At 38.8% G+C, this 27,161-nt stretch overlaps 3 protein-coding genes across 8 annotated transcripts; all 3 read left to right on the forward strand.

The window, feature by feature from the left end:
• Positions 1–802: 802 nt before the first annotated feature.
• On the forward strand, positions 803–13,746 carry LOC131773642 (dnaJ homolog subfamily C member 10). The gene is made up of 22 exons (XM_059089577.2): positions 803–987; positions 1,086–1,146; positions 2,490–2,597; positions 3,663–3,713; positions 4,040–4,125; positions 4,396–4,521; positions 4,643–4,733; positions 4,872–4,940; positions 5,078–5,121; positions 5,881–6,000; positions 6,177–6,266; positions 6,706–6,822; positions 7,507–7,618; positions 8,202–8,338; positions 8,661–8,780; positions 9,601–9,702; positions 10,314–10,469; positions 11,512–11,645; positions 11,745–11,943; positions 12,379–12,510; positions 12,806–12,946; positions 13,484–13,746. Exons 1-22 carry the CDS (start codon positions 823–825, stop codon positions 13,526–13,528), a joined length of 2,406 nt encoding a protein of 801 aa, XP_058945560.1. The 5' UTR covers positions 803–822; the 3' UTR covers positions 13,529–13,746.
• Positions 13,747–14,810: 1,064 nt separating this feature from the next.
• On the forward strand, positions 14,811–27,089 carry LOC131773669 (ribitol 5-phosphate transferase FKRP). Of its 6 annotated transcripts, none has more exons than XM_059089615.2 (6): positions 14,811–14,850; positions 15,255–15,340; positions 17,607–17,691; positions 19,291–20,094; positions 25,463–25,530; positions 25,918–27,089. In XM_059089615.2, exons 4-5 carry the CDS (start codon positions 19,386–19,388, stop codon positions 25,483–25,485), a joined length of 732 nt encoding a protein of 243 aa, XP_058945598.1. In that variant the 5' UTR covers positions 14,811–14,850; positions 15,255–15,340; positions 17,607–17,691; positions 19,291–19,385; the 3' UTR covers positions 25,486–25,530; positions 25,918–27,089. The 6 variants fall into 6 exon arrangements, 5 of the variants coding, with proteins under 5 accessions (XP_058945598.1, XP_066016502.1, XP_058945599.1 ...); XM_066160405.1 differs by having other exon boundaries at positions 25,921–27,089; XM_059089616.2 differs by having other exon boundaries at positions 26,073–27,086.
• LOC136277816 (uncharacterized protein RP689-like) lies at positions 25,984–26,679 on the forward strand. The gene has a single exon (XM_066160524.1). It carries the CDS (start codon positions 25,984–25,986, stop codon positions 26,677–26,679), a length of 696 nt encoding a protein of 231 aa, XP_066016621.1.
• Positions 27,090–27,161: the final 72 nt, after the last annotated feature.

The following is a 27,161-nucleotide window of genomic DNA, read 5'->3' on the forward strand; positions in this document are numbered from 1 at the left end:
TTGACGGAAGAAAAGTCAGAACCAAATCTATGGAAGCTTTAAAAGATTGAATGAATAAAAATAGATGAAGTAAGGTCACAGAAAATTTTCCATTACGCATGTAAATAGATTTTTATGTGAAATACGAGTTTCTTCCACGACTGCTACACTGTTAGCCACGAAAGTGCACGTCTTGTGCAATCCCCAGAGGAAGGTCGAAGGATAGTGTCTGTAGATGACAGATCTGCGGACCATGCCAATCCTCCAATATTTGGGCGGCAGAGCCACGGAGCCATGGGTGTTGAACGTTCCTTATCGAGAGTCCTTTCGTGGCTTCATCCCTCATTTTAGAGTCGTAAAAAAATCTAGAAACTAGAAACTTCCAAAAAATTGCTAGCAACGCAAACCCTACGGAATAGGAAGGAAGACTATCGAGTTCGCGCGCAGTACCTCGCCTGCATTTCATTTGAGCGCATTGGCCAGATGACTACTGGCAAATCGGAATTTTAGTGATGAACATTTTTTAGAGTCGTTGATTGTGGTGTGCTAGCAACCGAGACGTTCTGTTTCAACTGACATGCGACATTTAGGCAAAGTAGATTTCGATTTACACAGTGTGCATTACTATTTTTCCTTTTCCAATCTGGAGTAGAGCAAAATTTTAAACAAGAAGAGTTCTGGAAAAATAATTAAAAAAAATCAAATTACACAAGGACACGTAAGCTTGCATATAAATACATGCGCAGTAAACAAACTAGGCACCGACGTGTCATCGGCGCGACTATGGAGACTGGGAACCAGTTGTTATATGTCAGATCTCTAAAACAACTTTACTATTGAAGAATGAATTCGCCGGTATTATTTATCTTATTTTCCAGTTTTCTTTATTGTCCAGTACTCTCCGAAGATTATTATGAATTATTAGGAATAGACAGAGACGCTAGTCATAAGGACATTCGGAAAGCGTTCAAAAAGTTAGCCCTAAAACTTCATCCTGACAAAAATAAGGTAAGCGTACGCGTGAGACTAAGGATTGTATCGCCATATCTTAATCATTGATTTTAATAACTGTACTTCGTAAATATCGAAATATTTTCTTTCCAAAGGATGATCCAAAGGCACACGACAAGTTTACTGTGATAAACAAGGCTTACGAAGTTTTAAAAGGTAGGCGACATTTTCAATAGAGTATATACTTTTTTCACGTGTTAACTGAAGTTGTCCTGTTCTATAATTTTATCAGCTGGTTTCAATGTTTTCCAAAGCTCTATTGAAGCTCTTTTTTAAATCTGAACAGCGCTTCGGAAGTTGTGATTTTTTTCATGAGTTCCATTGCATTTTTGGCTCATCACACTGAAAATTAATGAGAGTGAGCCTATTTCTTTTAATTTCTCTGAGTATTAATTATTTTTCATAAAGTTTATTTTACTCGTAGATTTAAATTAATTCGTTCGTGCAGCTAAAAAAACATAGTATTTACATCTAGACAGTGTTGGTGTGTGATTTGCTTTGGTTGAGATAAAACTGAACATCATACTGTGTGATTCTTGAAACCGTCGCCTATGACAAAGCTTTCGTCGAAATTAGTAAAACATTTTATTATTCACGAAGAAATGAATCACAGGTTCTAAACATGAGAAGATCATTGCTAATAACGTTCAAGATGGCCGAATTGTATCTTTTAAGAGTGATGCAAGCTTGAGGGATGTTATTAAAATGAGAAGATAATTAGCTTTATGAAACACCGCATGCAATGTTCTGTTTATTATTTGTATGTCAAGGAAATTTATTCAGGCTAATGGAAGACAATCTTAATAGCAAATTTTAGGAACACAAATTATGTTGTTCACTTAAATTTAGACGCAGCTCACAAAACTTACATATCCACATCTGTGAAAAATTCGTGAAGCAGCTGCACTCTGCAATTCCAAATATATTTTCGCAAATAAAAAAAAAATAGAATTCAGTGGTAGTGATGTTCATTAGGAAAAATAGCCATTCATAATCTGAAACAAAGGAAATAAGAATGAGACTATTTGAGGTAAATTGAACACAGGTAAATTTGCTATGGTAATAGGACTGAGTGGAGTCCAATTCAATCTGTATTATCATAAGTGAGTGACAAAACTGGAGAACCACAAAGGCGGAGTCCAATTTGTTAAAAACAACTATGATTACAGACAGAATTGGACAACACAAAGTTGCATTAACAATAAATCAAAACTATTACAGAATTTGAGAAACAAACTAGCCGTTGATCTTACATTTCATAAAAAAAAAATAGTCAATTAAGGGAAATGCATAATAATAGCATATGCATATGATGCATACTGTTGAATTACACAGGCATTGATGCATATACTGTCCTCTCAGTGCCCAAGTTGGGCTAGTGATAACCAATCATGTTTGAGAATTTTGTTATATTTTTTATTAGAATCAGCATAATGTTGAACAATGTTCCTTAAAAGTGAATGATTATCTTGCATTTCTGAACTCCATTCTATGTATAGATGAAGAGCTTCGGAAAAAATATGATTTATATGGGGAAGAGGGGTTGAAAGATGACCACTTTGGTGGAGGACATTACCAGAGTTGGAATTATTTTAATGAAGAATTTGGTAAGTTTGCATGTTGTTGTTTAACCTTACAAAAAACGATTTTGCCAAGTTGGAAAAAAAATAATCATATTGAGTCAAAATACTCTTACTATTGGAGCATAAGGGCTGTAAGCCTTTATACAGGCCCAGGTGGCCCAAGGGGTAGGTGCTTAACTCCGGTTTCCATAGCATGAAGTGGCTAGGAGTACTGCTACTCCCCCCTGGATGAGATGCTAGTCCATCGCAGGGTTACCCTTAGCATGTTTGCTGGTACCCATTTGTACATCTGGGTGAACAGGAGCTCTATGAGAGTAAAGTGTCTTGCCTAAGAACACAACACAATGACCCCGGCCAGGGCTCAGACCTGGACCACTCGATCCTGAGTTGAGCACACTAACCATGAGGCCACCACGCCTCCTAATAAGGAGGATAAGGCACATAAGGGCTGAGCCAGGGAATATTGGTGCCAGGTTGTGGCAGTAGAGACCTAGCACAGTGGGGTCCATATAAAAGAGGCCAAGAGCTAATATTTCCCTGTATAGCATGAGCAAGCAAGGTAAGTCAGTAGTTTAATACGTGGCACTCAGACCAGGTTGGTTTATCTTGAATTTGCTGGCTTTCTTGGACAAAAATACACAGTTTGTATCTGGCAAAATCTTACAAACCAATCAGATTGCTTGGGTTTACTTCAAAACTACCTTGCCATATTTGGTGATTAACATTTATTTACATTTTCAGTAGTAGAAAATTATTGGACTAGTTTTACAGCATTATTTGTAAGCTAACAATAATTTGTTGGTAGTTATTTGGGATTAATGTAGTTGGCTCTTGGCCAACAAAAAGAGAGGAAAAAAAATCAACAGAATGGTAACAATAATTTACATCCTTGTGCTCTTCTTGCAGGGGATGTCTTGTCCTCTATTACAGACCTTAAACTTGCTTTCAACAGCTAGGCACTGAAAAGTGCCACCTCTTTTGAGCAGAGCCCTTTAAGTGTATTTTGTAAGTCAGCAATGGGTAATCACCAGTAACATTGTGTTCATAACACACACTCACTGTATGTTTTTTTTAAATAATCTCTTCCAGGTATTTATGATGATGACCCAGAGATTATCACTTTAAGCCATTCAGATTTTGGTAAGTTTAGTGACCTTAAATCATGCATGATTGCCTTACCATCATTTTGTTCAATAATCACAGATTTCCCCAACAGCTAAGTGACACTGGTAGTTTAGCCATGTAAGAAGAGGTTATGTTTTTGTGTAAAGGTTTTTATTGTAGGAGTGTAATTCTGTGGGTTCTCTTTTAGTCAAGAACGCATCAAAGTAGCCCCAATCAAAGCCAGGATTCTCATAACATTTAATCCAGAGTCCAGGATGCAGAACATAAAATCACAGTAGATATACTGGGCTTTATTCTAGGAGTATTAGTCTTATTAAAATTTTTTCATTTGTGTTATTTAGAGGTGTCAGTCGATGGAAGTGAAGACATATGGTTCATCAACTTTTATTCACCTTTCTGTTCACACTGCCATGATTTAGCACCAACAGTAAGTTGTCTTCATCGCATGACTACTTAATTTTTGGAGTTATTATGATGTTTTGGTTGTAATTTTGTTATATTGCATTCTAAAACAACAAATTGGCAAATGCTTGAACAGAAGGTTGTTGTCATGCTGTTTAATATTTTTTTCCAGTTTGTGTGAAACCTGGTGGCAAGGAGGTTACTCTTCAATAGAGTTTTGATGCATGTAGGAATCTTGTAAGGATGGTTGGAATTCCTACAGTTTGATGTAATTGTTGGAAATTTCTCTTCACAGTGGAGAGAAGTTGCTCGGGAACTTGAAGGAGTGATCAGATTTGGTGCTGTCAACTGCCAGGAAGAATGGAATTTGTGTCGACGACAAGGGATCCCTAGCTACCCCTCCCTTGTGCTTTATCCTACAGTGAGTCCATACAGTTTTCATTGTTCTTAAAAAAAGTTATGTTTTGTAAAATTTACCAACATATCTTCTGTTGATGAAGTTGTTTCTTTGTTATTGAGGCCTATTTCATCTTTTTCTACAGCATGAATTCCATCGTGGTCCAAGAAATACAGAAGCCCTTGTTAAGTTTATACTGGATAATCTGGAAGTTAACCTTTTTGATTTATGGGAAGGTATGTGCCTCTTTATTATTTTGCTACCCTGAGATCTGAGAGTTGATTTTTTCACTTGATGACCAGACATTTAGGGTTTTTTTTTTTTTAAGGCAAATTAAAGCATTTATTTAAATCTGATTTGCGTTACAACCACAGGTAACTTTGAGAAGCAGATAAACAAAGGCAATGAACCTTGGTTGATTGACTTTTGTGTTGCTGGAGGAGGTGAGGATTCTTTTCCTTGCAGATCTGAAGTAAATTTCCAGTATTTCTACAATCATTGTGTTTGTGTGTTTTCCAAATAGGATTAATTACAAATAAATTTCTCAGTTATGGAATGTGCTTTTTTATTTTTCACACAGACTGCCTTGACTCAGATACCAGAATTAAACTTTCTGCTATTCTGGTAAGAACTAATTATAAAATTATTATTTGCAATGATTATAATCAGAAGCATGTATGCTTCTGTTGCAACAAAATTGACTGCCACCTGGGTGTCTTTAAGTTAGCAAATTATTGGTAGAGTGCCAGACTGTAGTATAAGAAACTGAGGGTTGAAGCCCTAGATAAAAACAGTACTCCTCTGACCATAGAAAGTTGGAGGAGTTTGAATGTGCTTCATGTATCTTTGTGACCTGCAATCAACTGGTTAGTTAACCCTTTCACTTAGAAGATCTGATTGATACTTCTCCCCTCTGGCTGCTACATGTTTCATTGTAAATTAGCTTCCAGAATTTGATGTTAGATCAAGAAAACATCTTCTACCTGATAAGTTTGAATATTCTCATAACTTCTTTGCTGGATAGTGCATGGATTTTGTAGGGAGAAATTACTTGCTGATCAACTCAGAGTTAAGAGTTAAGTGATTTTGGATAAGGGCTAAACTGCAGAGCTGATCTCCTGCATCTTGAAAGGAGTTGTTGGTGGGGGATTTGTAGCCTTATGAAGTTTCTGAAAAGAGTAAGGGATATATAAAGTTTGCAGTGTTACTGTCTGATCTTTGAATGGGTCTTGGCAAATCCACATTTCTAAGAAATCTGAACAGCAGCATGAACTTTTATCCTAAGTGACAACAACTCTCTGATGTATCTGCTTCAAAATCATGGCAGGATAAGTTAGGAAGCTTTATTATCAGTCCTCACCTAATGCTGTATGTGATTTCCAGGATAATTTGGTGAATATTGGTACTATTGATTGTGAAGCAAGTTCCCAGCTGTGTAAAGATGTTGGCTACAGTGATGACTTGGTGTACTTTAAGGGAGATGTTGAACCAGGCAAAGGAGAGGTACGTAAGCTGCTTTGTGACCTGGTGATGGTCTGAAATTCAGTGTGCTAAGCTCTATGTTGTTGCGTCTTCCACCTGTGGCACAGTGTTTCCAACAACCCTTGGAAAAAAAGTGACCCTCAAGGGATTATTTATCATAATTTACTAATTTAGTTTGCTTCTTATACTTGTCATAGGTTATTGACAGTTTAGATGCCCATGAAATTGTCAGTATGATTTTAAAGAAGCTTCCTGATCCTGTTAATATAGACTTGAAGAAATTTGAGGTGATGTATAATTTGCTAATTGAACAACAGTGAATGATGTATGAAATGTAACAAGACAAAAATTTGTACTGTTGACGGCAACTTACAACCTTAATGCTCTCTGATTGAGTTGTCTGATTATCTGCCCAAGAGTGTTCCTTAAAAGGACTGTAGTAGGAGAAAGAGCTTACAAATGAAAAAGAAAGAGATTATGAATAGAAAAAAAAAGAGGTTGACATTTCAACAGCCTGAGGAGAAGTCATCATTCAAGTCAGGTGATGACTGTTGCTGTCACTGTTTGTTTTTGACTGACAACAGTTCTAGATCAACTGTTAGCACTGGCTTAAAACAATTCCCTGTTTAATAGATGTTATTAGTTATTATTTTATTACTTCTTTCTAAGAAATCTCAGAATTTCTACAAGTAGTTAAGAGATTTCCTGTTATCGTTATTTTTGTAGGAACTTAGGGAAGAACTCTCCAGTACTACTGATCTTCCTTGGGTGCTGCATTTTGACAGAGGGCCAATGAACAGCATGGAAATAAGAAAGCTGCCAGCATTTACTTCAGATATTAACGTAAGATCCTAGCTCTCTTTGATTTTCGTTTTACCACACCCAGTCAAAAAGCTCACTGATGAGTTAAGGTTAGGGAAAGACTTAGCATAACCCAACCTACTTATTTGGCCAGAGTGACCTGGGGTGTTGCTTCTCTCCCCTGGATGGGATGCAGGTCTATTTTATCCCCTCCCCCCCCCTTCCTTCCTTCTCCACCACAGCATTTGATTAAATTTCTCTGACAGTTCACCAATTCTTATTTATGCTCTTGGGTGGAGAGAGGGCTGGTGAGAGTAAAGTATTCTGTCCATGAACACAACGCAATCACCTGGCCAGGTCTCGATCCCAGACCTCTTGACCCATAATTCAGTGCGCTGACCGTCAGGCCGCCGCGTCTCCCATCCATTAGCCCTTTACACCCTAACATCAGTATGCATATTCTCCTTACAGTCTTCCGGATATTTCCCAATGTTCTGAAAAGGAGAATTTGTTTCATAATCAAGAGCTTCTCTAGTTGGTGATCATTTCCTTTATTCTCGTAACCTAAGCCTGTGAATTTGGGACATATTGTAAGGAGAAATTAGATGCTTGTCGCTCTTAGGGGCTAAAGGGTCAACGAATTATGCGATAGCGACTTTGTGATTTTAAAAATGGTCGACCAGTGTGTTATCGTCTGACGTTGTTATTCGTTGTTCTTATCCACAGGTTGGTCATGTTGATTGTAGTAAAGAAGTAGAGATATGTCGGCGAGTTCATATCAGAAAGTTCCCCATGGTGGCCCTGTTCAAAATACATGGATACTATGAGTGGCATCATGGTAATTGATATTCGACATATTCTCCTTCGCAACCGTTTTTGGGGATGTTGGAATGTCACGCACCTCTCTTCCCACTCCCCACCCCTCCCCGAAAAAAAGTTTTCGCTCACAACCTAACTACAAATCTCTTTTTGGGGTAGCATCGCCTGACATCCTCAGTTACGGTGGCTCGCCAACTGATCGCTTACTCAGGAGTAAAAACACCTGTCATCTTGAATACTTACCTTCTCACTTTTGTCTCCAATCGGTTTAGTCACAAATTAAACCTGCTTTTTTTTTCTGTGCTTGTTATCATGTTATGCTTTACGACCCCCTTTTCGTTATTTATTTACACTCACGATGCTGTTTAAATCGCTGATCCAACAGCATTCAGGACGTTTGTCTTTCTTTAACCTGGCAAATGGCGTAGGTCACCAACGACTTCTCTGTAACACAGTGGTAAAACATTGAAGCCCAAACCCATGTAGATCCGGAGCCGATTCCGTGAGGTGGTGGGTGGGTGGGGTACTCAAATTTTCCTTTTTCGCACTGCTATAAACTTTCTGTCTTCCTCATTTGATGTATTCTTCTGTCTTTTTAACAGGTCGCTTCACTGCACATGATATTGCTGTTTTTGCTAAAGAGAGTGCTTCTTCTAGCGTGCAGACCTTAGGACCTGAAGACTTTCCGGCTAAAATCACTAAACCTAATCATCCATTTTTCGTTGATTTCTTTGCTCCAGTGAGTGAACAGTTTTGTACGTTTGTATGTATTGGCGATATTTTGACAGGTTGGCCCAGTTCATCTTAAAGCTGGTTCAAACGGTGGCCTGTGTTTACAAGAACAAGGTCAGATCACCTTATCACAGGGAGTTACGTTCCCTTCTCTTCGCGACAAGTGCGTGGGTTCTTGAACGTCACTTGCTAACCAGTACAGTGACGATGCAGGAGACGGTGCCAACGTGGGAAATGTTTCTGTTTAGAAAGTTCATTGGAGTTTCGTTCACGTGTTTTTACAGCTGTTTAAAGACGTGTTTTTCATTTCTTTTGCTTTCCTTTTTCAGTGGTGTCCACCTTGCATGCGTCTGTTGCCTGAATACAGAAAAGCAGCTCGATCATTTGAAGATCACGAAGTTGGTTTCGGTACCGTGGACTGTACTATTCATTCCAACTTATGTCATATGGTAAGAACATGACCTAACAATGATACTCAAAAAACTTTTATTTCAACATCCTCTCCCGTCTTTCTCTGGGTAACAAAAGGGGACACCCTCATCCCATTTCACGCACGAAGTTAAGAAAACTTCACGCGTTATGTATATAGAAAGAAAACTTCAAATCTCTCCGCCTGTTTAAAATGTTTCGGGAAATCTTGAGGTTTTCATGAACTGGAAGAAAACATTCACCAGTCACATATATTTCAGAAGGCAAATCACGCTTCACGCGGTTCATAAATTTAGGAATCACGCTCGCCTTTCCGCAAAGTTCACGCGTCACAGTTTGGCTTTATCACGCGTCACGTCAAAAGCCTTTGTCTCGTATGCACACGTGACTATAATCTTGTGGATCTTCTGAAGAGGCCGTATCTCTAACGCCTTCTTATAATATTCTCGTGGTGACTCGGCTTACATACTGCACTCGTGTAACCAATCAGAACACAGAAAAATATTACAAAGAGCCAGTGAGGACTCAAAAGTAAAAAAAATAAGTTTACCTGAAGCGCGGGAAAAAGGCGAGTAATCAAGTAGCGATTGGTTCTAATCTTGAATTTGATTGGTTGAGAAAGTGGCGCGAGTTTCCAGGGCCAACCAGAGAGCAAAGATCAGCAAAACCAACGTGACCCAGGTTTACCGCCCTTTAAATCCGCTTTAAGTAATCGTGAGTAATCTTAGTTTTGTATTCTTGTGTATGTGTTGTTAGTTATCAGTGAGAGAATGTGACTGCAACGATATCGCACATGTATCACATAATTACTTTTGGATAATTTTCTTCTTTATATTTCAGTATAACATACGCTCCTATCCAACGACGATATTATACAATAACAGCCTTCCTCATCAATTTACGGGCCACCACACAGCAGCTGATTTGGTGGAGTTTATCGAGGTTAGTTTTATCACACGTCGCACGATACTGTCGCGTCAACAAACTTAAGCTAAGTGTGGAATATGGGTAGTCAGAGGCAGTATAATTAGGTCAGGCTAAGCGCGGGAAAAGAGCGTATTTCGATTAAATTTGGTAAAAGCAAAACCAAAATTATTACAACAACCAATCAGAACAAAGGAAAATACAACAAGGAGCCAATGAGCAGTCATAGTAAAAACAAACCTCATGAAGCGCGGGAAAACGCGTGTGAATAAGTTACAACAGGCCTAAAGCGTACTGTTGAATTTTAATCGGAAGATATTCTCAAAACACTGTTATCAAGAGAAAACTTCACGAAAACAGCAAAAAAGTAACAACGATTTATGAGTGTTTTAGTACAAGCAGAGCAGGCGGTGAATTTTCAGTAAATGACGTCATTGCGCATAAGAGGCATTGGTGTAAGTTTTGCATCTGAGTGGTTTGCAGAATGGCGCGAGTATTAGGATTCCTCTCGACTCTCAATAGAAAAATTGAAAAGTGCCGCGGTAGGATAGGCTAAAAATGTTCGATGTTGTTTCCTCGCCATGTTATGGCGAGTAGCCATAATAATAATCTCTGTTTCGTTATTTCAGAACACCATGAAACCTTCGGTTGTACAGCTGACGCCTGAAACATTTAAATCACTGGTTGGGGAAAGGAAGAACGGTGAAACATGGCTGGTAGATTTTTATGCACCCTGGTGTGGACCGTGTAATGAACTGGCTCCTGACTGGAACAAACTTGCCAAGGTGCTGAAAATGAAACTTATTTTCCTATGCTTGATGAAATGATGCTGATAATGATAATGAAATTGATTTTATATTTATAAGTGAAATAATAATGAATATAACAGTTTTATTAATAACGAGAATGATAGTGACGATGATGTTAAAAGTAGTACTAATGATTATGATAATAATTAAAAACGATATTGATAAAAAAAAAGAAAGAAATGATAGTGTTTTATGAGGTAGCCCAGCGGGATGTTAAAGAATCTCTTAATTACGATAAAATTGGAAAACACTCCGAGAAACTGTAATCACCTACTAATACTTCGTAATTAGTTTAACTTAAAGCACGTATCAGTTACGGACTTTTTGCATATGAATAATAGTAGCTAGCTCAATTCTTTGGTTTGATGAAAGGGCGAAAAGCAACTTGTTCATTGAATTAATTTTCTTCATATGAATAATCGATTCACACGCTCATTTTCATTGGTTGTAAGTGATGTTCTATTAGAAGACAGACACACAGGTGACATCACCATTAACAACAGTTTGCTTTTTATCATATAAAACGAAGACTCCATGTTGTGGTGGGTCTGTTCAGTGATCAAAAGAAGACGTCAAAATGTGGCACGAGCGTCGGTGGCACTCTCGGCTGCGCCTCGTGGGCACATCTTGCCTTCATGTGAAATCTATTGCTGTAAAGAAGCACGGCGACGTGGAATGTGTTTGTTACTCGACAATTAACCCTTTAGACACTAACATCAGTATATATTTTCTCCACACTGTTCTCTATACATTCCTATAGCACTGACAAAGAGAATTTGTTTAACAATCAAGAGCGTCTTTAGTTGGTGATCATTTCCTTTATTCTCATGACCTCAATGTTTGTTTTAGGGCTGATACTTATAGGAGGAAATAGTTACTAATCACTCTGAGGGGTTAAAGGGTTAAGGAATTTCTTGCTTGTCGACTCGGCGGCCAGTCGTAGATTTCGTTGGATGCTCCGATGAAAATCTCTCAGAAGCAACAAGTTGATGTTGATTTTATACTCTTCTTTTTGCAGCAAATGCAAGGAGAAGCTGGTGTTGGGTCAGTGGACTGTCAAAAGTATCGATCCTTTTGCCAAGAGCAAGGAGTGAATTCATACCCCACCATTCGTCTTTATCCTCACTATTCCCAAGGATCCCGTACCTACGTGTGAGTACTTAGTAGATTTTTTTCTGGAACAGTTGTCATCTTAGTTTCGAATTCGGGTCAACACAGTGGTTTAAGATTCCGTTTTGTGAATTTTCTCAGGGGCCATCGCGGCTGGCGGGATGTAGATTCTCTATACAGCTGGGCATTCAAGTACCTTCCTTCGCTTGTAACGCAGCTGAATTATCAGGCATTCATGGACAATGTTGTCGACAGTGAGGATCCTTGGATCATCGATTTCTACGCCCCTTGGTGTGGCCACTGCATACAATTTGCTCCCCATTACGAAAAAGTGGCAAAGGTGAGCCAGTTTGGAAACAACTTCGTCTCAATATATATATATATATATATAAAGAACATATTAGTAGTATATTGTTCTTCCATATCACTCTGTAGCGGGGGGGGGGGGAGGGGAGAGGGGGTGCAATACAGCAAAAACAGCATAAGAGTAAGGTAATGATTCGTTAACGCTGTACAGCAGTTTCACTCTAAAATCTTTGAGGCAATGGAGGTGTTATCTCAAGGGGCACTTAGATTTGCCATTTTTGCGAGCCCTTTACGAATATTTCAGTTGGACAAATATGGATTTAACCGTGAAACCTGAGCACCTTTGTTAGCTTTTAAGTCATTGAGAAGGGGAGAAACTCGCCTTCTCCTTCCTGGACTTCGCGCGGATAATAAGGCAAGAGTAAACGTTAGAGGCTGAACTGATGTGTTTATATTTCAATTCTTGTAGTTGTTAGAGGGACACGTCAAAACTGGTAAAGTGGATTGTGAACAGGAGTACCATCTGTGCTCAGAAGCTGATGTGCGAGCATACCCAACTGTCAAATTATACCTTGGGTCACCAGGATCTGGAATGAATCAGGTAGCAAGTCAATTCGCGCTTAAAAGAAAACTGTCATTTTAAAAGCGTACGCTCAGAGCGCCCAGTGATGTATATATTTTTCGTAGACATTTTATTTCTTCATTCCTACATTCTTAGCCAGCATGGCGAGCGGTATCGTGTGTACGTTTTAAGGAAGGGAAGCCTTCGCGGTTCCCAGCTTATTTTCACGGGCTCGCTCCTTAGGCTTCAAAGCGCGCACCAAACCGCTAGCCACGCAGGCTATACATTCTCAGCTTTAAAAGGGGATAAAGGCGTATCTTCATTATTTTTTTAGCCAGTAAATGGACACATGAATATAGACTCTCAAAACCCGAATGAGATACGGGACATTGTACTTCAAGCTGTGGAGGAATACAAGGCTGACTTGGAAGACGAAAAAAGAAAAAAGACAAAGACAAAGACAAAGACAAAAAAGGTGAGATGTTTGTATTATCCTGAATTTGGTTTTAAATCAAACAGTATCTTGTATGATAAATTTATCGTATCTTATATCTGTCTTCACACCACCCTTCTGTTTGGAATTGTATTGATGTGTTGGGAGAAATTTTTTGTTGGTCACTCCTGTAAGTGTGCTACTTCACAGTTGTGGAGCTCGGAAGTTTGCCATTTGCAATGCGTGACAATCCTACAGGAAAAGAAAAGAAAAAAAGAAAGAAAATACTTTGATATATGCTTTAGAGGGAGTTGCGCATTGTTTTGTGGTCGCGTTTGCCGTTTGTAGATCCAATTTGGCGGCTCTACGATCCAATCTGATAGCGAAAAGTTCAATTTTAGTGTGAAAAAAAAGAGGAACAGGAAAGACTAGACTAAAAACCCTCTAGCTGAAGGAATGACGTACTTGATTTGAACCGAGCCATCACCGCTGCTCTATAAAAAGATTTGGGTGCCTTTTATGTTCGTAGAATTTGGTTTGTTTGGTTAACATGTCTTGTTTCCTTTTTTTCTGTTCCAGAAGAGCAAGAAGAAGAAAAATACTCCGGTACATGATGAATTTTAGAAGACTTAAAGAAACGTATCTCTACAATCACAAGAGTCTTACACCGGCCACACTCTGGACAACCTTTTTGAAATTGGTCAATTTTTAACGTTTGGTGTCCATTAGTTCATTATGAACGCCTTACCCGAGGTGCGGTTTGGTGAAAAGTTTGGCTGTATTACCCACTTGCACACCAAAGTCGAGATTTTATAGACAAGTAAAAGGAATTTTTATTGGTATTTTGAGCATTGTCCTCTCTCTCATCTCTCTATGACTTGTAGAATCGTTAATACTTCCATTTGTTCTCAGCGCGAGCTCAGGCTTGCCCAGTGCCCTTTGCAGCCGTGTAGCGTGGCATCTCGATAAATGGCGTTAGGGGAGACTAAGGCGCACGGGGGTTTAATAATTCAGGTCTCCTTTACTGGAAAAGCGCTACATCAAACGTAGCATCGTGTGTGGTGAGGCATCCTCTCTGTCTGAGAAATGCGAAGTGGGCTTGCAAACCCATAAATCACGTGCATTCAGTTAGCTCGAGTGGGCATCGCTGTTTTGTCAACAAATGTCTCGATTGTGAGATGGTAAACGTTTTTTTTTGTAGCACGTGGAGATCGTGCTTGGAATAAATGACAGAGATTACTTAGGAGGGCTTAGGCTTACATCTAGGCTAGGCCGCAACGCCACTGTTCAGGAAGGAGCCCGCCAACCCCCCACCCTCCCTGCCCCTCTTCCCAATATTGCAAATTTATATCATAACAGTGGAACCCTGCTGACTCAATCTCCCCAGATAGTCAAAACATCGTTCAAGTTAGCGGCGGTGTACGAGTTAGTTGTTAATAAATGACTGAAAAAATGGGGTCGAAGGATCTTGTTCGAGTTACTGGCAAACGGGGTGTTTCTTCTACATCATCAGTCAGTAGAGGTTAAGTCATACTGATTTTTAATGAAAAAAGAAGTAAAAAATCTGCGCACGAGGCAGTAGATTTAGGGAAGTACGATCTTTTAAAACCATTGTTTTTTTCTGTTGTTGTTTTTCGGCGTTACCCTATCGTTGTGTTGTGTGACTCCTTTGTTGCATCCATCCTTTTTACACTGTATTTTTAAAATCTTCCTATCCCTGCCAGGCAATTTCAATTTCATGTGAAAGCACATGTGATACGAATAGAAAAGCGACAAATAAAATATAAAACTGCGCAAAAACGACATCAATTTACGTCGAGAAAATTAGTAAACGATACTCAACGTATTATGTTTTGTTCCCAAATCCGCTCTTCTGTTATCAATCACGTGAATATCGCGAGGTGCATTCCTTGCGTGATCTTTTCGACACGCGCGTGTTAAACGAGGTACGTAGATTTGACTTGTTACCTATCCTTTGAACTTGATTGCAGACTTCCTATCAAATGATAAAAAATAGCCTTCGCTCTTCACTTTATGGAATTACATGGTGTGTTAGATAGTGCGAGAAGAGAACCTCGATGGAAATCTTCGCTTTATATTCCACATGGAATTCAATAGATCGGGTTACTTCCTTGACAAGTATGCTTTCGAAAGTTCATTTTACTGATGTTTGATAATTTTAGGGCCCTGATAACCTCAGACAAGGGCCATAGAATCGACATAGGTACTTGAATGATATTACGTACCCAACAGTTTAGCATCTATACGTGGGAATACGTTAGTGGATTGACACGTCTACGTTTAATGGCGCGTTGTTTTGGTATAATTTGGATATAATTTTAAACCCTAGATTTTTTCTTGATGCTGTGTTTCCGCGATTTGATATGATTCGGTGGAGACGGCTTTAAAAGACATCTTCCTTCCATCCTAACACAGGTGATCATACATTAATCTTACGAATAATATTATTGTTTGATTTAGGCTCCATTTGACAACGCACTCTAGTTAAAAACTTACTACTCTCATTAAGTCTTGCGCCAATCAAAGATCTTAATTTCCAGTAGGTTTGTATGTTGAAAAATTATATTCGTAATTTGAAATGCATATGAAGACAATGACATGCCTAATGTGGACAAAAGAGTTGGTAATTTTGACTCGAATTAACTTTCATTTCTTCCTTGACAACGTAAAATTTTCATTAAAATTATCGAGGTACATGATTGAGGATTTACGGTTACTGAGATGTCGGTTGGTGCCTTCTGTCACATATAATCGGAGAGAATTTGCGCATCGTGGGTATCGAAACTTCTTCCAACCATCGCCATGTTTTTGAAAGACCTTCGGTAAATTTTAATTGTTAAACGTCGCGTAGACAAATTTAAGGTGTCGCAAAATGAAAGGGTGCTAACCTTTTGCTCGTGAATGGGAGTAAATTTTTCAGGTAAGTGCAAGTGAATTACAGCGAATGTATTTGTCTTTCAGAAATATCCACAGTGAAAGGTTCCAAGCGATCATGGCGATGTTTTGAAGGCCAGCCAAATTCTTTATGAACAGAACTAGTTTACTGATCATTTTATGCCCAAATTCAACGAAATATTTCTCGAACTTCAAGGTTCATCGAGCAAAGCGCGTTGTAATTACAACGGCAATTTGTGGGGAGGGGTTGAGGGTGGATGACAGGCGCAATTTCGACTCGGAAATGCTATTTTTACACGACTTGTCTAAACATAATCTCGAGAAACAGTTAACAGCATGACATCAGCGGAAATGTTAATATAGATTTTGATGTTCGGTCATTGAATTTGAGTGGTTTAAGCGAATGCTTTTTGCTCGGCAACAGAGCATTTCCATCTCTATTTACATCAGAATATTAATTTGACAAAGTACCTTAAGTGTTTTATGGGGCAAAAGTCGTACTGAAGCTTTTATTTTGGTAATCCTCGATCCAGGTTAAATTCAATTGTTCCTCAAGTGCAGTCGATGAGATTCCTAGCGGCCAGAATAATTTTCATTTTGGATTAATAACAAAAGAATGAAAGCTGGTCCCGGAGGCTGTAATTACCGAATAGCTTCTTTGCGTTTAAAAGTTCGAAAAAAAGCAGCGCTTCGTCAAAGCATTCTTGTAGCGAACACTTTCCGCACTCTTGTCTATCAAAAGTAGTGAGACCCGTCTTTTAGTGATCCAGCGGTGTTCTCTGATGAAATCCAGATCGAATTTTCATTAGAGACCGTGAGCATGTTCTCTATATTTTGATCACGTAGGAAGGAGCGCGCCAAAACGGAATCACCATCTCCTTCCTCCGTAAAGACCGGCTGATTTTTTAAGCATCTCGAGAACATAGAAAAAGGTAACGACAAACGCGAAGTCCAAAAACTTAAATTCTTTTTTCAACCGTTTGAACATTTGAAATATTTGCATTGGCCGTGAGAAAGTTGCTATTCTCATGAGGTTGGTTTATAATCGTGACGAAAGAGAGTGACCCCGGTCAATCTATACTGTTTGCGCATGATAAATAAATTGAAACGAGAGCTCTTCTGCATGAAGCGGATTATAGACCGGGTTTTCAGAGCTTGTCGCGCAAAGCAGAGCAAAATATGGAAATGCACGAAAATATGTACGGTATTCGTGGTGGTCTAATTTATATTTCTGTTGCATGTTTGTTCAGTCCCAAAAGAGGTGTGTTTGTTATACTATACAATAGCTGTTATCTAAATAATACGAACATTGCCTAACGAGAAACTAAGGGTCCTTTTTTGCTTTGTCAGTATATCAAATATTCAAAACCAAACTACTCTAAAATTGCCTCACGTCAATGACTTTCATACGCCGGAGGCATAATACGTTCGGCTTTTTCGTCAGAGAAACTACGGTATTGTGCCCGTACGATCCGCATGGTGATTAAGTGTGAATTGTCCCGTGGAACAGTTAGGCATTATCTAAAATTAATCTTTATTACAAAAGAACTAGAATAAAGCTTTTTGTTAAAACCACCAATCGCTAAGCACTGATCAGCTCGAATTCCGAGAGCCTCCACTCAGTAATTTACATGTAGTTGTACTACATTGTGTCGTCTGTTCAGTTGGCAAGCAGATAAAAATTTTGACGACAGCCAGTGGAGAAGGGTTTGTTGTTCACGTAAACAACGAACAGAAGTGTAAAGCTTTTCTTTAACTCATAGTTTGCTCATGGTTTTGTCCCTAGAAAACAGGCCAAGTCAGATGAAGACGTCCAAATCCACTTTGCAGTGAATAAATAATTCCACATTTTAACCCGGGTTTTCAAAAAGGTTAGTACACCAATTATCCTTTTTTTTTCGCTTATATCTTAGAAATGTTCGATCGAAACTTCGTTGCTTGCATCTCGGGTGATCTAAGTCAGTAACAAGGTAGTTTAAGTCCCTGGCTCACTAAAAGTGATTGTAAGCACATTAATATTAAATTCTCGCTATTACTATAAACGGGAAAAAGGAAAAACGCAACCTAGAAAAATTTCATCATGATATTGTTTAAATGAGTGCGCCAAGACGTTACGAGTGGGTTAATTGTGACATAGAAGACTTGCTTCCGAGTGAACGACAGCTCAAAAAACTCTCTACGGTGGCTAATTAGAATTATAAACTCAGCTGGTTAAGCCAAATTGTGTTAAAACACCTCCCACCGACGCAGCATCACAGTTTAGAAATTAGAGGCTTTCCGCACTAGCGGACAAAATCAGAGAACACATTTTATCGTGAGAAATTTATGTTTTGTCGGTTGCATTCACATTTTTGCCTGATTTCAGTTCAATTACACGCTGGTCGCAACTTTTGCGACAAATGGTCGACAAGTTAATTACGGTTTTGTTATGTAATCGAGTTTGTCCAGCTTTTGCCCGGGACAAATTTCGTGTAATGTGCATTTGAAGATTTGTCCGCTTCGGACGAAATTTGTTAAGTAGCGACAATCCTTCTGCAGTTGTTGGTGATGACAGAAAGTTTGTCGAAATAAACAACTTTTTCGTCAGTGCGGAAACACCTTTATTCGTTTTAATTCGAAGGCTGACCAAGATAAATTTGGACTGACCAATCTTATCCAAATTTGCTTTATCCAAATTCCAGCCGAATTCAGTTCATGAAGAGACATTTTCCCTCGAACTCCTCGAAGTATTTTAGACTCTTGGCATAGTACATATGTAGTTCATTGTTTGAAGGAAAGTCTATTTATAGACGCCTTTCTTTCTGTCTAGCCAAGTTTAATTCAAGAATTTAAGACATTTCGCCCTTGCTTACCAGGAGCGATTGCTGCTTTTGGTTTGACCCAATGTGTATAAGTTACGAACGCATGTGAGGAAAAGCTGATTCCTGAAGCCTTTTTCGGAATGTCGCCGGTCCTGAAGAGTTGTTTACAGAATTGAATTGACTTGAAACGATGAAACGATCAGAAAACACAAGTGTGGAGTGGTTTCTTTAAGCTTTGACTCGCATTACAGTTCCTGTGCATAAAAATTTCAAATACCACTTCCGGCCCACGTAAGTCAAGGGCCACTTTCCAGAAAGCGCTCTAGAACCATCATTTTTAGCTAAATTGGGCGTGAGGGAAGACTTACCTAATCTGAATACATACAGATGCTTCCATTTGATGCAGACGTTGTAATTTATGTCACCTTTGTTAATCTAATATGCGAAGGAAAGCTCCCATGGTGTCTAAATTTTGCGGCCGACTTATTAAATAAATCTTGATATTCCGGCGCGAACTCATGAAGCCACGTGCACAGATGCAAGTCAAGTTTACCTCTTCGCAGGTGCTTCCGCGTTTCCCTTATTATCATGACGTTGCATGACGATTTTAATATATTGGCCAACATGCATAACCACGCTTACTAATATTATTTCCTTTTTCTCCCACAGCTTTTCGTAAGACGAAATTTTTTCATCGTGTATCCGCAGACTGTCTTTAATAGGACACAGTTTGGTTGAACACAGTGGTTTCGGTTCAAAACAAGATGAGGATTGGGGATCCTACACGGAATTATTTCTCTAAGGTCCGCTGTCGCTACATACTGCTCACCATAGTTCTCGTAATTGTGGTGGCACTCTATGTCACAATGAACTTAAAAAACTATGGTCTTTACACTGGAAATCATCCTTTCTTCGCAGCTCAACCGTGTCAATACCTCAACTCGAAAGAGAAAGGACAACTTTTGAAGATGGCGCATACAGTGCATAAGATTCTTGATGGCTTTGGTATAGAACATTGGCTCGTTTACGGATCTGTTTTTGGCGCTGTTCGGGCGCACGGCCCTTTGCCGTGGGACAATGACGTAGATATTGGTTTTAACGGCTCAGGGACATTCGCCACAATGGATTTTAACAAGTTTTTAGCCGCTTTTAAAGACAATGGACTGAAAGTTTATTACAGAAGGTGGATCACAAGCAACGTGATGAAAGTTTACAAGGATGATCAACCTCATATCAAAGTAGACCTGTTTGCCTTTTACAATTATCGTGGTTGGATGAAGCGCGCCGGGCTAGAAACGTGGATCTTTGCATTGAATTATAATTTACACGATACGTATCCGGCGAGACTAGTAGAAAAGCCTCTACCTATGGTCCGATTTGGTTACTTTAAATTACCGGCTCCAAGGGAAGGCCTTACAATTCAACAATACCTTTACCCCGACGACTGGTGGAAAGAAGTGAAACCTGTCACCTGTAAGTAACGCAATATTATGTTTGCTGCGTTACAAGCTACTAAATTGCCCCGCACAAATGAAGAACAGGAAGATCTTTTTTGTCTTCAATGTTCGGTATCGTTTCTCGTTTGTTTTACTACAACTTTATTTTTTTTTACTCAGTTCCACTCATTTTTTGGTGCTGAAAACTTTTGAAGTAAAAATATTCAAGCTCTCCTCTTAGGACTAAAATAGTTCGCTCCTAGACATTTTTCTTGGTCTCAAAGTTATCATTAATTGAATTTCTATTTTGAGAACCTGTCACAAAATGGTTAAGTGACGTTCAAGATTTTGATGCGAAACGATATATTTTTGGAAACCGAAAATTACGACTCATCCGAGCGTTAAAAATTACAGGAAATTATTATGAAATTCCCATTAGACGAAGAAGGCGATACTAAGTTTTAAATAGTTTTGCCCTCTAAATAAATCTTTCTTGAGCTATCTTTAAAAATGTGATCATAACACGAAATGTTTTATTTGATTGAACTGAATTCAAACATACAACCTATCGTTTTCATAAAAATTTTTCTGAAGTCTTAAGAAGCATCCGAGTTAATAAGAAAAACGTAATTTCAACTAAAAGTTTATAAATCAGGAAGGTATCATAATCTCGGACCTGGGCGACTCCCCTGGGGGAATTTTCCCAGCAACCGCTGATCTTGGGCCTCGTTTTCATGTTATTTGCATATTTTGTTTTCATCTTTGGTTAATTTAAATTTGCCCTAAACACCTCCTAGATTCAAATGCAAATTCTCTATACATTTCTTATGGAACTGGTGAGAAGAATCTGTTTGGCAGTCAGGAGCTTTTCAAGTTGGCAATCATTTCTTATTTTCTCATTATCTAAATGTTTGATTCAGCAGTGATGAAGTAAGGAGAATTACGATGTTAGATATCCTACATGAAAGAATGATAAAGATCACACCAGCTTAATTCATCAGAGTTTTTAGCCCAGGCTTTTGACACATCACGCAATCCGCCCTTTGCGAGGATTACGTGACAAGAAAAAAAATTAGTCTTTAAAAGGCCACAGAGTTATTATTTCTTGAGGTTAATTTTCATTCGGGATAGACGGACACTCACATACTTAATCGTGTGATTATTTATATTGGGATACAACAAATAAAGTATAGATACACTTCAACGTCAGAATATGATCTTGAGCATTTATTACAGAGCATAGTTTTTTTTTTTTTCTGTGCGGCGGTTAAGGCGGGGGTAAACCTGAAATTTGCTCAAAAACTGAGTTTTTTTGTTTTCCTCGGAATTTGCAGCTTTGGGTATTCAACTTCGCTGTGGAAAAATAATTTTCTACTTATTTTCACTATTTTTGCCTTTTTGAGCGATTTCAAAATTCCCGCTCTGGTTAATGGTGTGGTTACCATGGCAACGAGAAGAGCATTTTTTGATTTTTCAGTTGTTTATGATGTGTTATTCTGGCAACCAAGCTCCCAAACGGGCAGGATTTAACGAGAGATACTTTATGTAGTCTTATCTGAAGGGTTTTCTAGGGTCAAACCCATTATGGGATAGATTTAGAGGCAGTTTTTGTCGAATGTGACACTCGGTGTACTCGGAGCAATCAAAGGAAAAGTTATAATCAAGGGAAAAGTTATATCGAAAATGGTCGGAAAGAAAAGTAGATCTGTCTACAGGAAGAAAAGAAAGAGAAGTTTTTCTGGAAGGCGAAAACAAAACAAGAGTCTGAAGAAACAGCTCCCGATGTTGACGAAATCGCCGCCTCAACTCCGAGCATTTCGCTGGATGAAAATCAGCTCTCTGACTCGGACTCTAAAGAAACCGTTGGTTCCTCCAGAAAGAAAATGAAATATGCCGCTTCTTTTAGACAGCTCTGATGAAGAGTATACCTTCAATACCGAGGAAAGCGAGGGATTTAGATTAATAAATGAGAAAAATTTATCCACGGCCGTCTCAAAGGCACACGTGTGTGAGGAAGGTGAGAAATTTTTTTAAATCTCTGTCTTTCTCTGTTCTCGATTATGACTTATTTCCCATATCATATCGACCCATAGTTCCAGTTTTTCCCTGCTAAATACACTGATTTATCTATTAAATCTTGGATTGGGTAAGAGAAAGATTTTTAGGTATTGTGCATATACACTGTAAACAAAAAATTATGGGGAAAAATCACAGAATGTGTATTTCTGACTTGAGGTCTTTACTTTGCTTATAACAAAATTGCCCGATTTATCTAACAATTTTCACTTGATTTGTCTTTAGGCACCTTAACTCTTGAGGAAGATAAAAGTGCAAGAGTGGGGGTTACAGTTTTCCCTTCAGTGTAGTTCCTGTGAGGAATCCAGTCCACTTCCACCATCCAGTGGTGTGACCCAGTTAGGGAAATCATATGACATTAACCGCCGAGTCTTTTAGTAGGCTAAAAATCATGGAGAGGCTTTGTATCCCTGGTGGTGTTTGTACAAGAGTGGCAACACATGCAAAAGACAGTAAAAGATAGGCTAAGTCCGATTTGCAGGTTATGCAGAAGGAAAAGAGACGGCGTCAAGGGGAGCGACTTCTGAGGACTCGTCGAGAGGAAGCCCTTCGAGAAGCTGAAGGAGTTACTTATGAACCAGGATGTTTTTAAATTACTTTTAGATACTCCTGTGGACAAAATATGGACACTTGGGCCACTATAGTGGTTACATATTGTAAAAAATTAAGTTTGATTGCTATCTGTAAGTTTAAAGGCCATTTTCTCATTACGCAATAATTTTGTCTTCCAGAAAGGATATCTTGACAACAATTTATCCAATTGATCTGAAATTTTCAGCATTTGTTCCTTTTGATAAGTTTTGTGTTATAAGCAGAGCAATTTTCCATATGATGTATGTACTTAAAGTTATGAAGTGAAACACCCCTCTGATTTTCCATGTCAAATTTAATTGATCATCATTTAAAATGTTTTCAACATATTAGAAATCCCTCTGCTTATAACAATAAGCAACATGTCTTCTTTGAATTGATACTAAAAACGTTATTTTTCATTAATTCCAGAAGGAGTTATCTTTTCTGAAGTAACCCCTGGTAGAACCCAGCAGGTGGCTCAATTAAATGAGTGGTATCCTATTACAATTGACATGTTGAGTCTGAAATATTTTTTTTCATGATCTTCAAGTCATAAGCTTTCCAGGGATATATAGTTTGCCTAAGTTTTGAATTAAGTCCTAGCTGTGAAAAATGAGTGAAAAATGGGCATTTTTTCAGGTTTACCCCCGCCTTAACTAAGCCGTCCGCCAGCTAAATTCAAGAGATATCTTGCTGTATGGTACCACCACGTTCGCGGGCTATTTCTTCTCAGTCTAGCAGGTGGGAAAAAAAAAGAGACCCTGGGAACCAGGTTGGATCAGGCGAACGCACGAGATCTTTCGGGAAGGAGCTTGTGCTAGCCAAGCTGGAGTTTAGCTCCAGTTTTTCGTGGTAAGGGAGGAGAGGGGAGGGGGCCTTTGTTGCCTGTGTTTCAGCGGGGCTCGTATTCAAGCACAGGCTAGCACTTACTACAAAAAGGATATCTGCCATGTAGATTGTTCGGATTCGCGCGTTTTGGCAAATCTGAATTATAAGCTTGCAAAAAAGTTTACGTCACAAAGAAGGGGGGGAGGGTAAGGAGTATATGGCCATCCATAGAGCTCCTCCTCAAAACACAATCAGCGGAAACGTTCAAGTTTTTTTTATGACTTTCTTTTATGTTTCGATTGATCTCCATATATCTTAACCCCCCCCCCCCCCCCCATCACCTTCCTGACTGTCACATAATTTCGCCTGCGTGGTGTCAGTCTATCACCGTAACTTTGAAATTACCCGAGAAGAAGAGAGGTAATTAAAAATATGCCTCGCGAAGTGATACCGTATTGTACATGATTGATAGCGATCTGTTAAACTTCCATGGAAGTTTTAAACATTTTTACGAAAGATTTAATGCCTTTAAAGAGCAAATACACGATTTGAGTCACGAATATGTCTTTACTTTGATATCCAATTTTTTTTTTTCTGGAGTAATTTCATTTCTTCCTGGGTTTCATGGTAATCATAAACCCCTAAAACATTAGCTCAAGGCAGGAGCCCATAAGTAATGGGCTCCTGCTTAAGGACATACCAAAAAATCGCTCTACACCCCCAGCTAATTTAACACTCGCTAATTATATTTGTGCTGGTGAACTTGACGTATCATTGCGATCTCTGAATGAAGTCCAAATTCACGATTTGCGTGACGAATATGTCTTTACTTTGATATCCAATTTTTTTTTCTGGAGTTATTTCATTACTTCCTCTTTTTCCTGGCAATCATAAATCCCTTAAACATTAGCTCAAGGCAGGAGCCCATAAGTAATGGGCTCCTGCTTAAGGACATATCAAAAAATCGCTCTACACCCCCAGGTAATTTAACACTCACTAATTATATTTGTGCTGGTGATCTTGACGTATCATTGCGATCTCTGAATGAAGTCCAAATTCTAGGGATATGGAGTTGATGACTCCAAGCTTCGAGTTCGATTCAGTTGGAAAAACAAAGATGTCGTGTAAAAGTTTTGCCAGACAAGTACCATAAACATCACATTCATTGCGTTGATTTATCCAATGCGAGACACTATGTTTAAACAGTTGCACAAACACAAGTACCTCTTCCTCGCCGGACAATCTCGAAAATACGACCCGATAAGAGCTTACATATAATGTGTTGTGAATCTATCCACATACCTAGCCTGAAGCCTGTCTTTTGTTCTTGCTACAGTGGCCATTTTACAGCTGTTTGGTGTTTGATGCTCCAGGGCTCTTTCTTATACATACAACACCCCAAAGGGAAATAATTAATTAACTTTCAGTTCTAAAGGAAATGGTACACCAAGGAACCAAAAATGACACATGGATTGCGCATTTAAATGAACTATACACGTATTACAATACACGTCTTTAAACTTGATGATCACAGTGCGGCGAAACCTTCGAGTGACGTTTCATTTGGAATAGTCTCCCGCAGTAATGGGCTCTTGTCTCCCGTGAATTTGACCATTTCAAGGCATCTCATAGGGCCGGGTTATCAGGTAGAGAAATTAGTCTAGATCGGTTTAGTACAAACTCCATAGTTGTTCCTTCTTCTTTGGTAATCTGGTCTTATCAACTGAGTTGATAACGTAAATTTGTCACCGTAAAATTCGTCTTTAGCTGACGTTTGGAGTTTTAGCCCCCTTCAAAGCGAATGACGAATCAACTCAGTTGATACTTAGATATCTTACAATATTTAAGACCACAGCAAATGCTAAGAACAGAATCGGCCTCAGAATACCTCATTGTAAAAGACGATGTATTTTTCGTTTTTCCGTTAGATCTATCTTTAAGACGTTATTAGTGGAGGGGGACTCTATAGCTGGGAAAATCACAAGCTCAGCAGAAGGTACCTAAAGCTTTTACTTAATTTCTCCTTTATTCCCTTAGTCTGACCAAAAATGACACGACTAACCGTATCTCTCTGGTACTTTTGTTTTAAATACTCCATCGGTTAGTGTGCATGTGGGTAAATTGACCATGGAGGATTAAATTAAACATCTCCTATTAGAACACTAACCCAAACACTTCCACGACCTTAGGCTACTTATAAAGTCAAAGTAGAGTTTAGCCCACAGAAGAAGTTTCTTAATGTTGACCTGTTTTGTCAACGCGTTCTATTTATTCATTTATCGACATTTATAAATTTCGTTTCTTTAAATGATAATGAAGAGGGAGATAACGGAAGGACTGTGATGAGACTAATCTCATCAACTTAATTTGGTTTCTTCATTAGCAGCATCACAGCCTTTACGTTCTTGTCTGTCCTGAAAAGCTAAAGGAATTGATGATGATACACAACATGTGTCCAAAACCCTTATTTCGTGCCAAGCACATCATCGCACTCACTCTGGTTATATCAGTCCCGGTAACACTTTATGTCTCTCTTAGCATGAGAGGGTATGCGAGTTACACTGGAAGAAATCCTTTACAACCTGCACAATGTCAGTACTTCAGCAAAACACAAGGAGAAAAGTTCTTAAATCTGACTTACAAAGTTCACAAGATTCTCGAACAGCTTGGCATAGATCACTGGCTAATGTACGGATCAGTGTTTGGGGCAATCCGCGTTCAGGGTCCTTTGCCATGGGATTATGATGTTGACATTGGTCTCAATGGTTCAGAATGGATAGCTTCGATGAATTTGGACCAGTTTGTGTCAGCTTTTGAGTCACAAGGACTGAAAGTGAATCAGAAATCGTGGACCAGTCTACGTTTGCTTAAAATTACCACCGACGATCTGCCTCTCTACAAGGTCGAGTTGTTTGTTTTTAATAACCATCGTGGATGGATGAAAAGAGCTGGTTGGGAGTCATGGCTATTTTGGCTGCATTATAGATTTTACCATACATTTCCTACCCGATTAATAATAAAACCGCTACCACGAGTTCCATTTGGTTTCTTCAAAATGCCGGTACCCAGGGGAGGGATTGAGATTCAACGATACCTTTACCCAGACGATTGGTGGAAAGAGTTCAAACCTGTCGCCTGTGTTTAACGTATTCTACCAAGCTTTAGGATTCCATCTTTTAACCTTGAAAGTTCTCCCGTATGCTACACTGAAAGAGTCTGTTGTTATTAATTTCATTAAAGATTGAAATTGTTCATTTGTTTCCACTACGAGCGTGTTGTCCTTCTCTTGTTACTGGAGCGGCGCTTTAGCGGGTGGGAGCGGCACTCAAAAGAGCCTAGTATCTAGGAAATGTGGACTGAAGTCCTGTATAAACTTGAAATTTATTCAGATTCATTATAATTGCAGTGAACATATGAAGATGCAATCTTTTATCATCGTAAATTGCTCTTCAGAGTCAGATAATGATGAGTTGAACATAAAATTTTTATGCCAAAGTTGTCTCTTTGAATATAGGGAACTCAACTGCCCTCTGTTATACAGAACTTAGAATAAATAAAAATGCTTTTCGCTGGAAGATAACGTTTTTCGAGTCACCTATTTGCTTTTTCGTGTTTATATGCATTCAT

Source organism: Pocillopora verrucosa, chromosome 13 (assembly GCF_036669915.1).
Source record: "Pocillopora verrucosa isolate sample1 chromosome 13, ASM3666991v2, whole genome shotgun sequence".
Lineage (NCBI taxonomy): Eukaryota > Metazoa > Cnidaria > Anthozoa > Scleractinia > Pocilloporidae > Pocillopora > Pocillopora verrucosa.

Bases quoted from the DNA above. Each gene is read 5' to 3' on its own strand.
- LOC131773642 (XM_059089577.2), top strand. From the start codon at position 823: ATGAATTCGCCGGTATTATTTATCTTATTTTCCAGTTTTCTTTATTGT. The intron at 3,714-4,039 runs GTAAGTTTAGTG...TGTGTTATTTAG, and splicing joins TTTAAGCCATTCAGATTTTG to AGGTGTCAGTCGATGGAAGT. The intron at 12,947-13,483 runs GTGAGATGTTTG...TTTCTGTTCCAG, and splicing joins CAAAGACAAAGACAAAAAAG to AAGAGCAAGAAGAAGAAAAA.
- LOC131773669 (XM_059089615.2), top strand. From the start codon at position 19,386: ATGAGGATTGGGGATCCTACACGGAATTATTTCTCTAAGGTCCGCTGT. The intron at 20,095-25,462 runs GTAAGTAACGCA...TTTTTCCGTTAG, and splicing joins AGAAGTGAAACCTGTCACCT to ATCTATCTTTAAGACGTTAT.
- LOC136277816 (XM_066160524.1), top strand. From the start codon at position 25,984: ATGTGTCCAAAACCCTTATTTCGTGCCAAGCACATCATCGCACTCACT.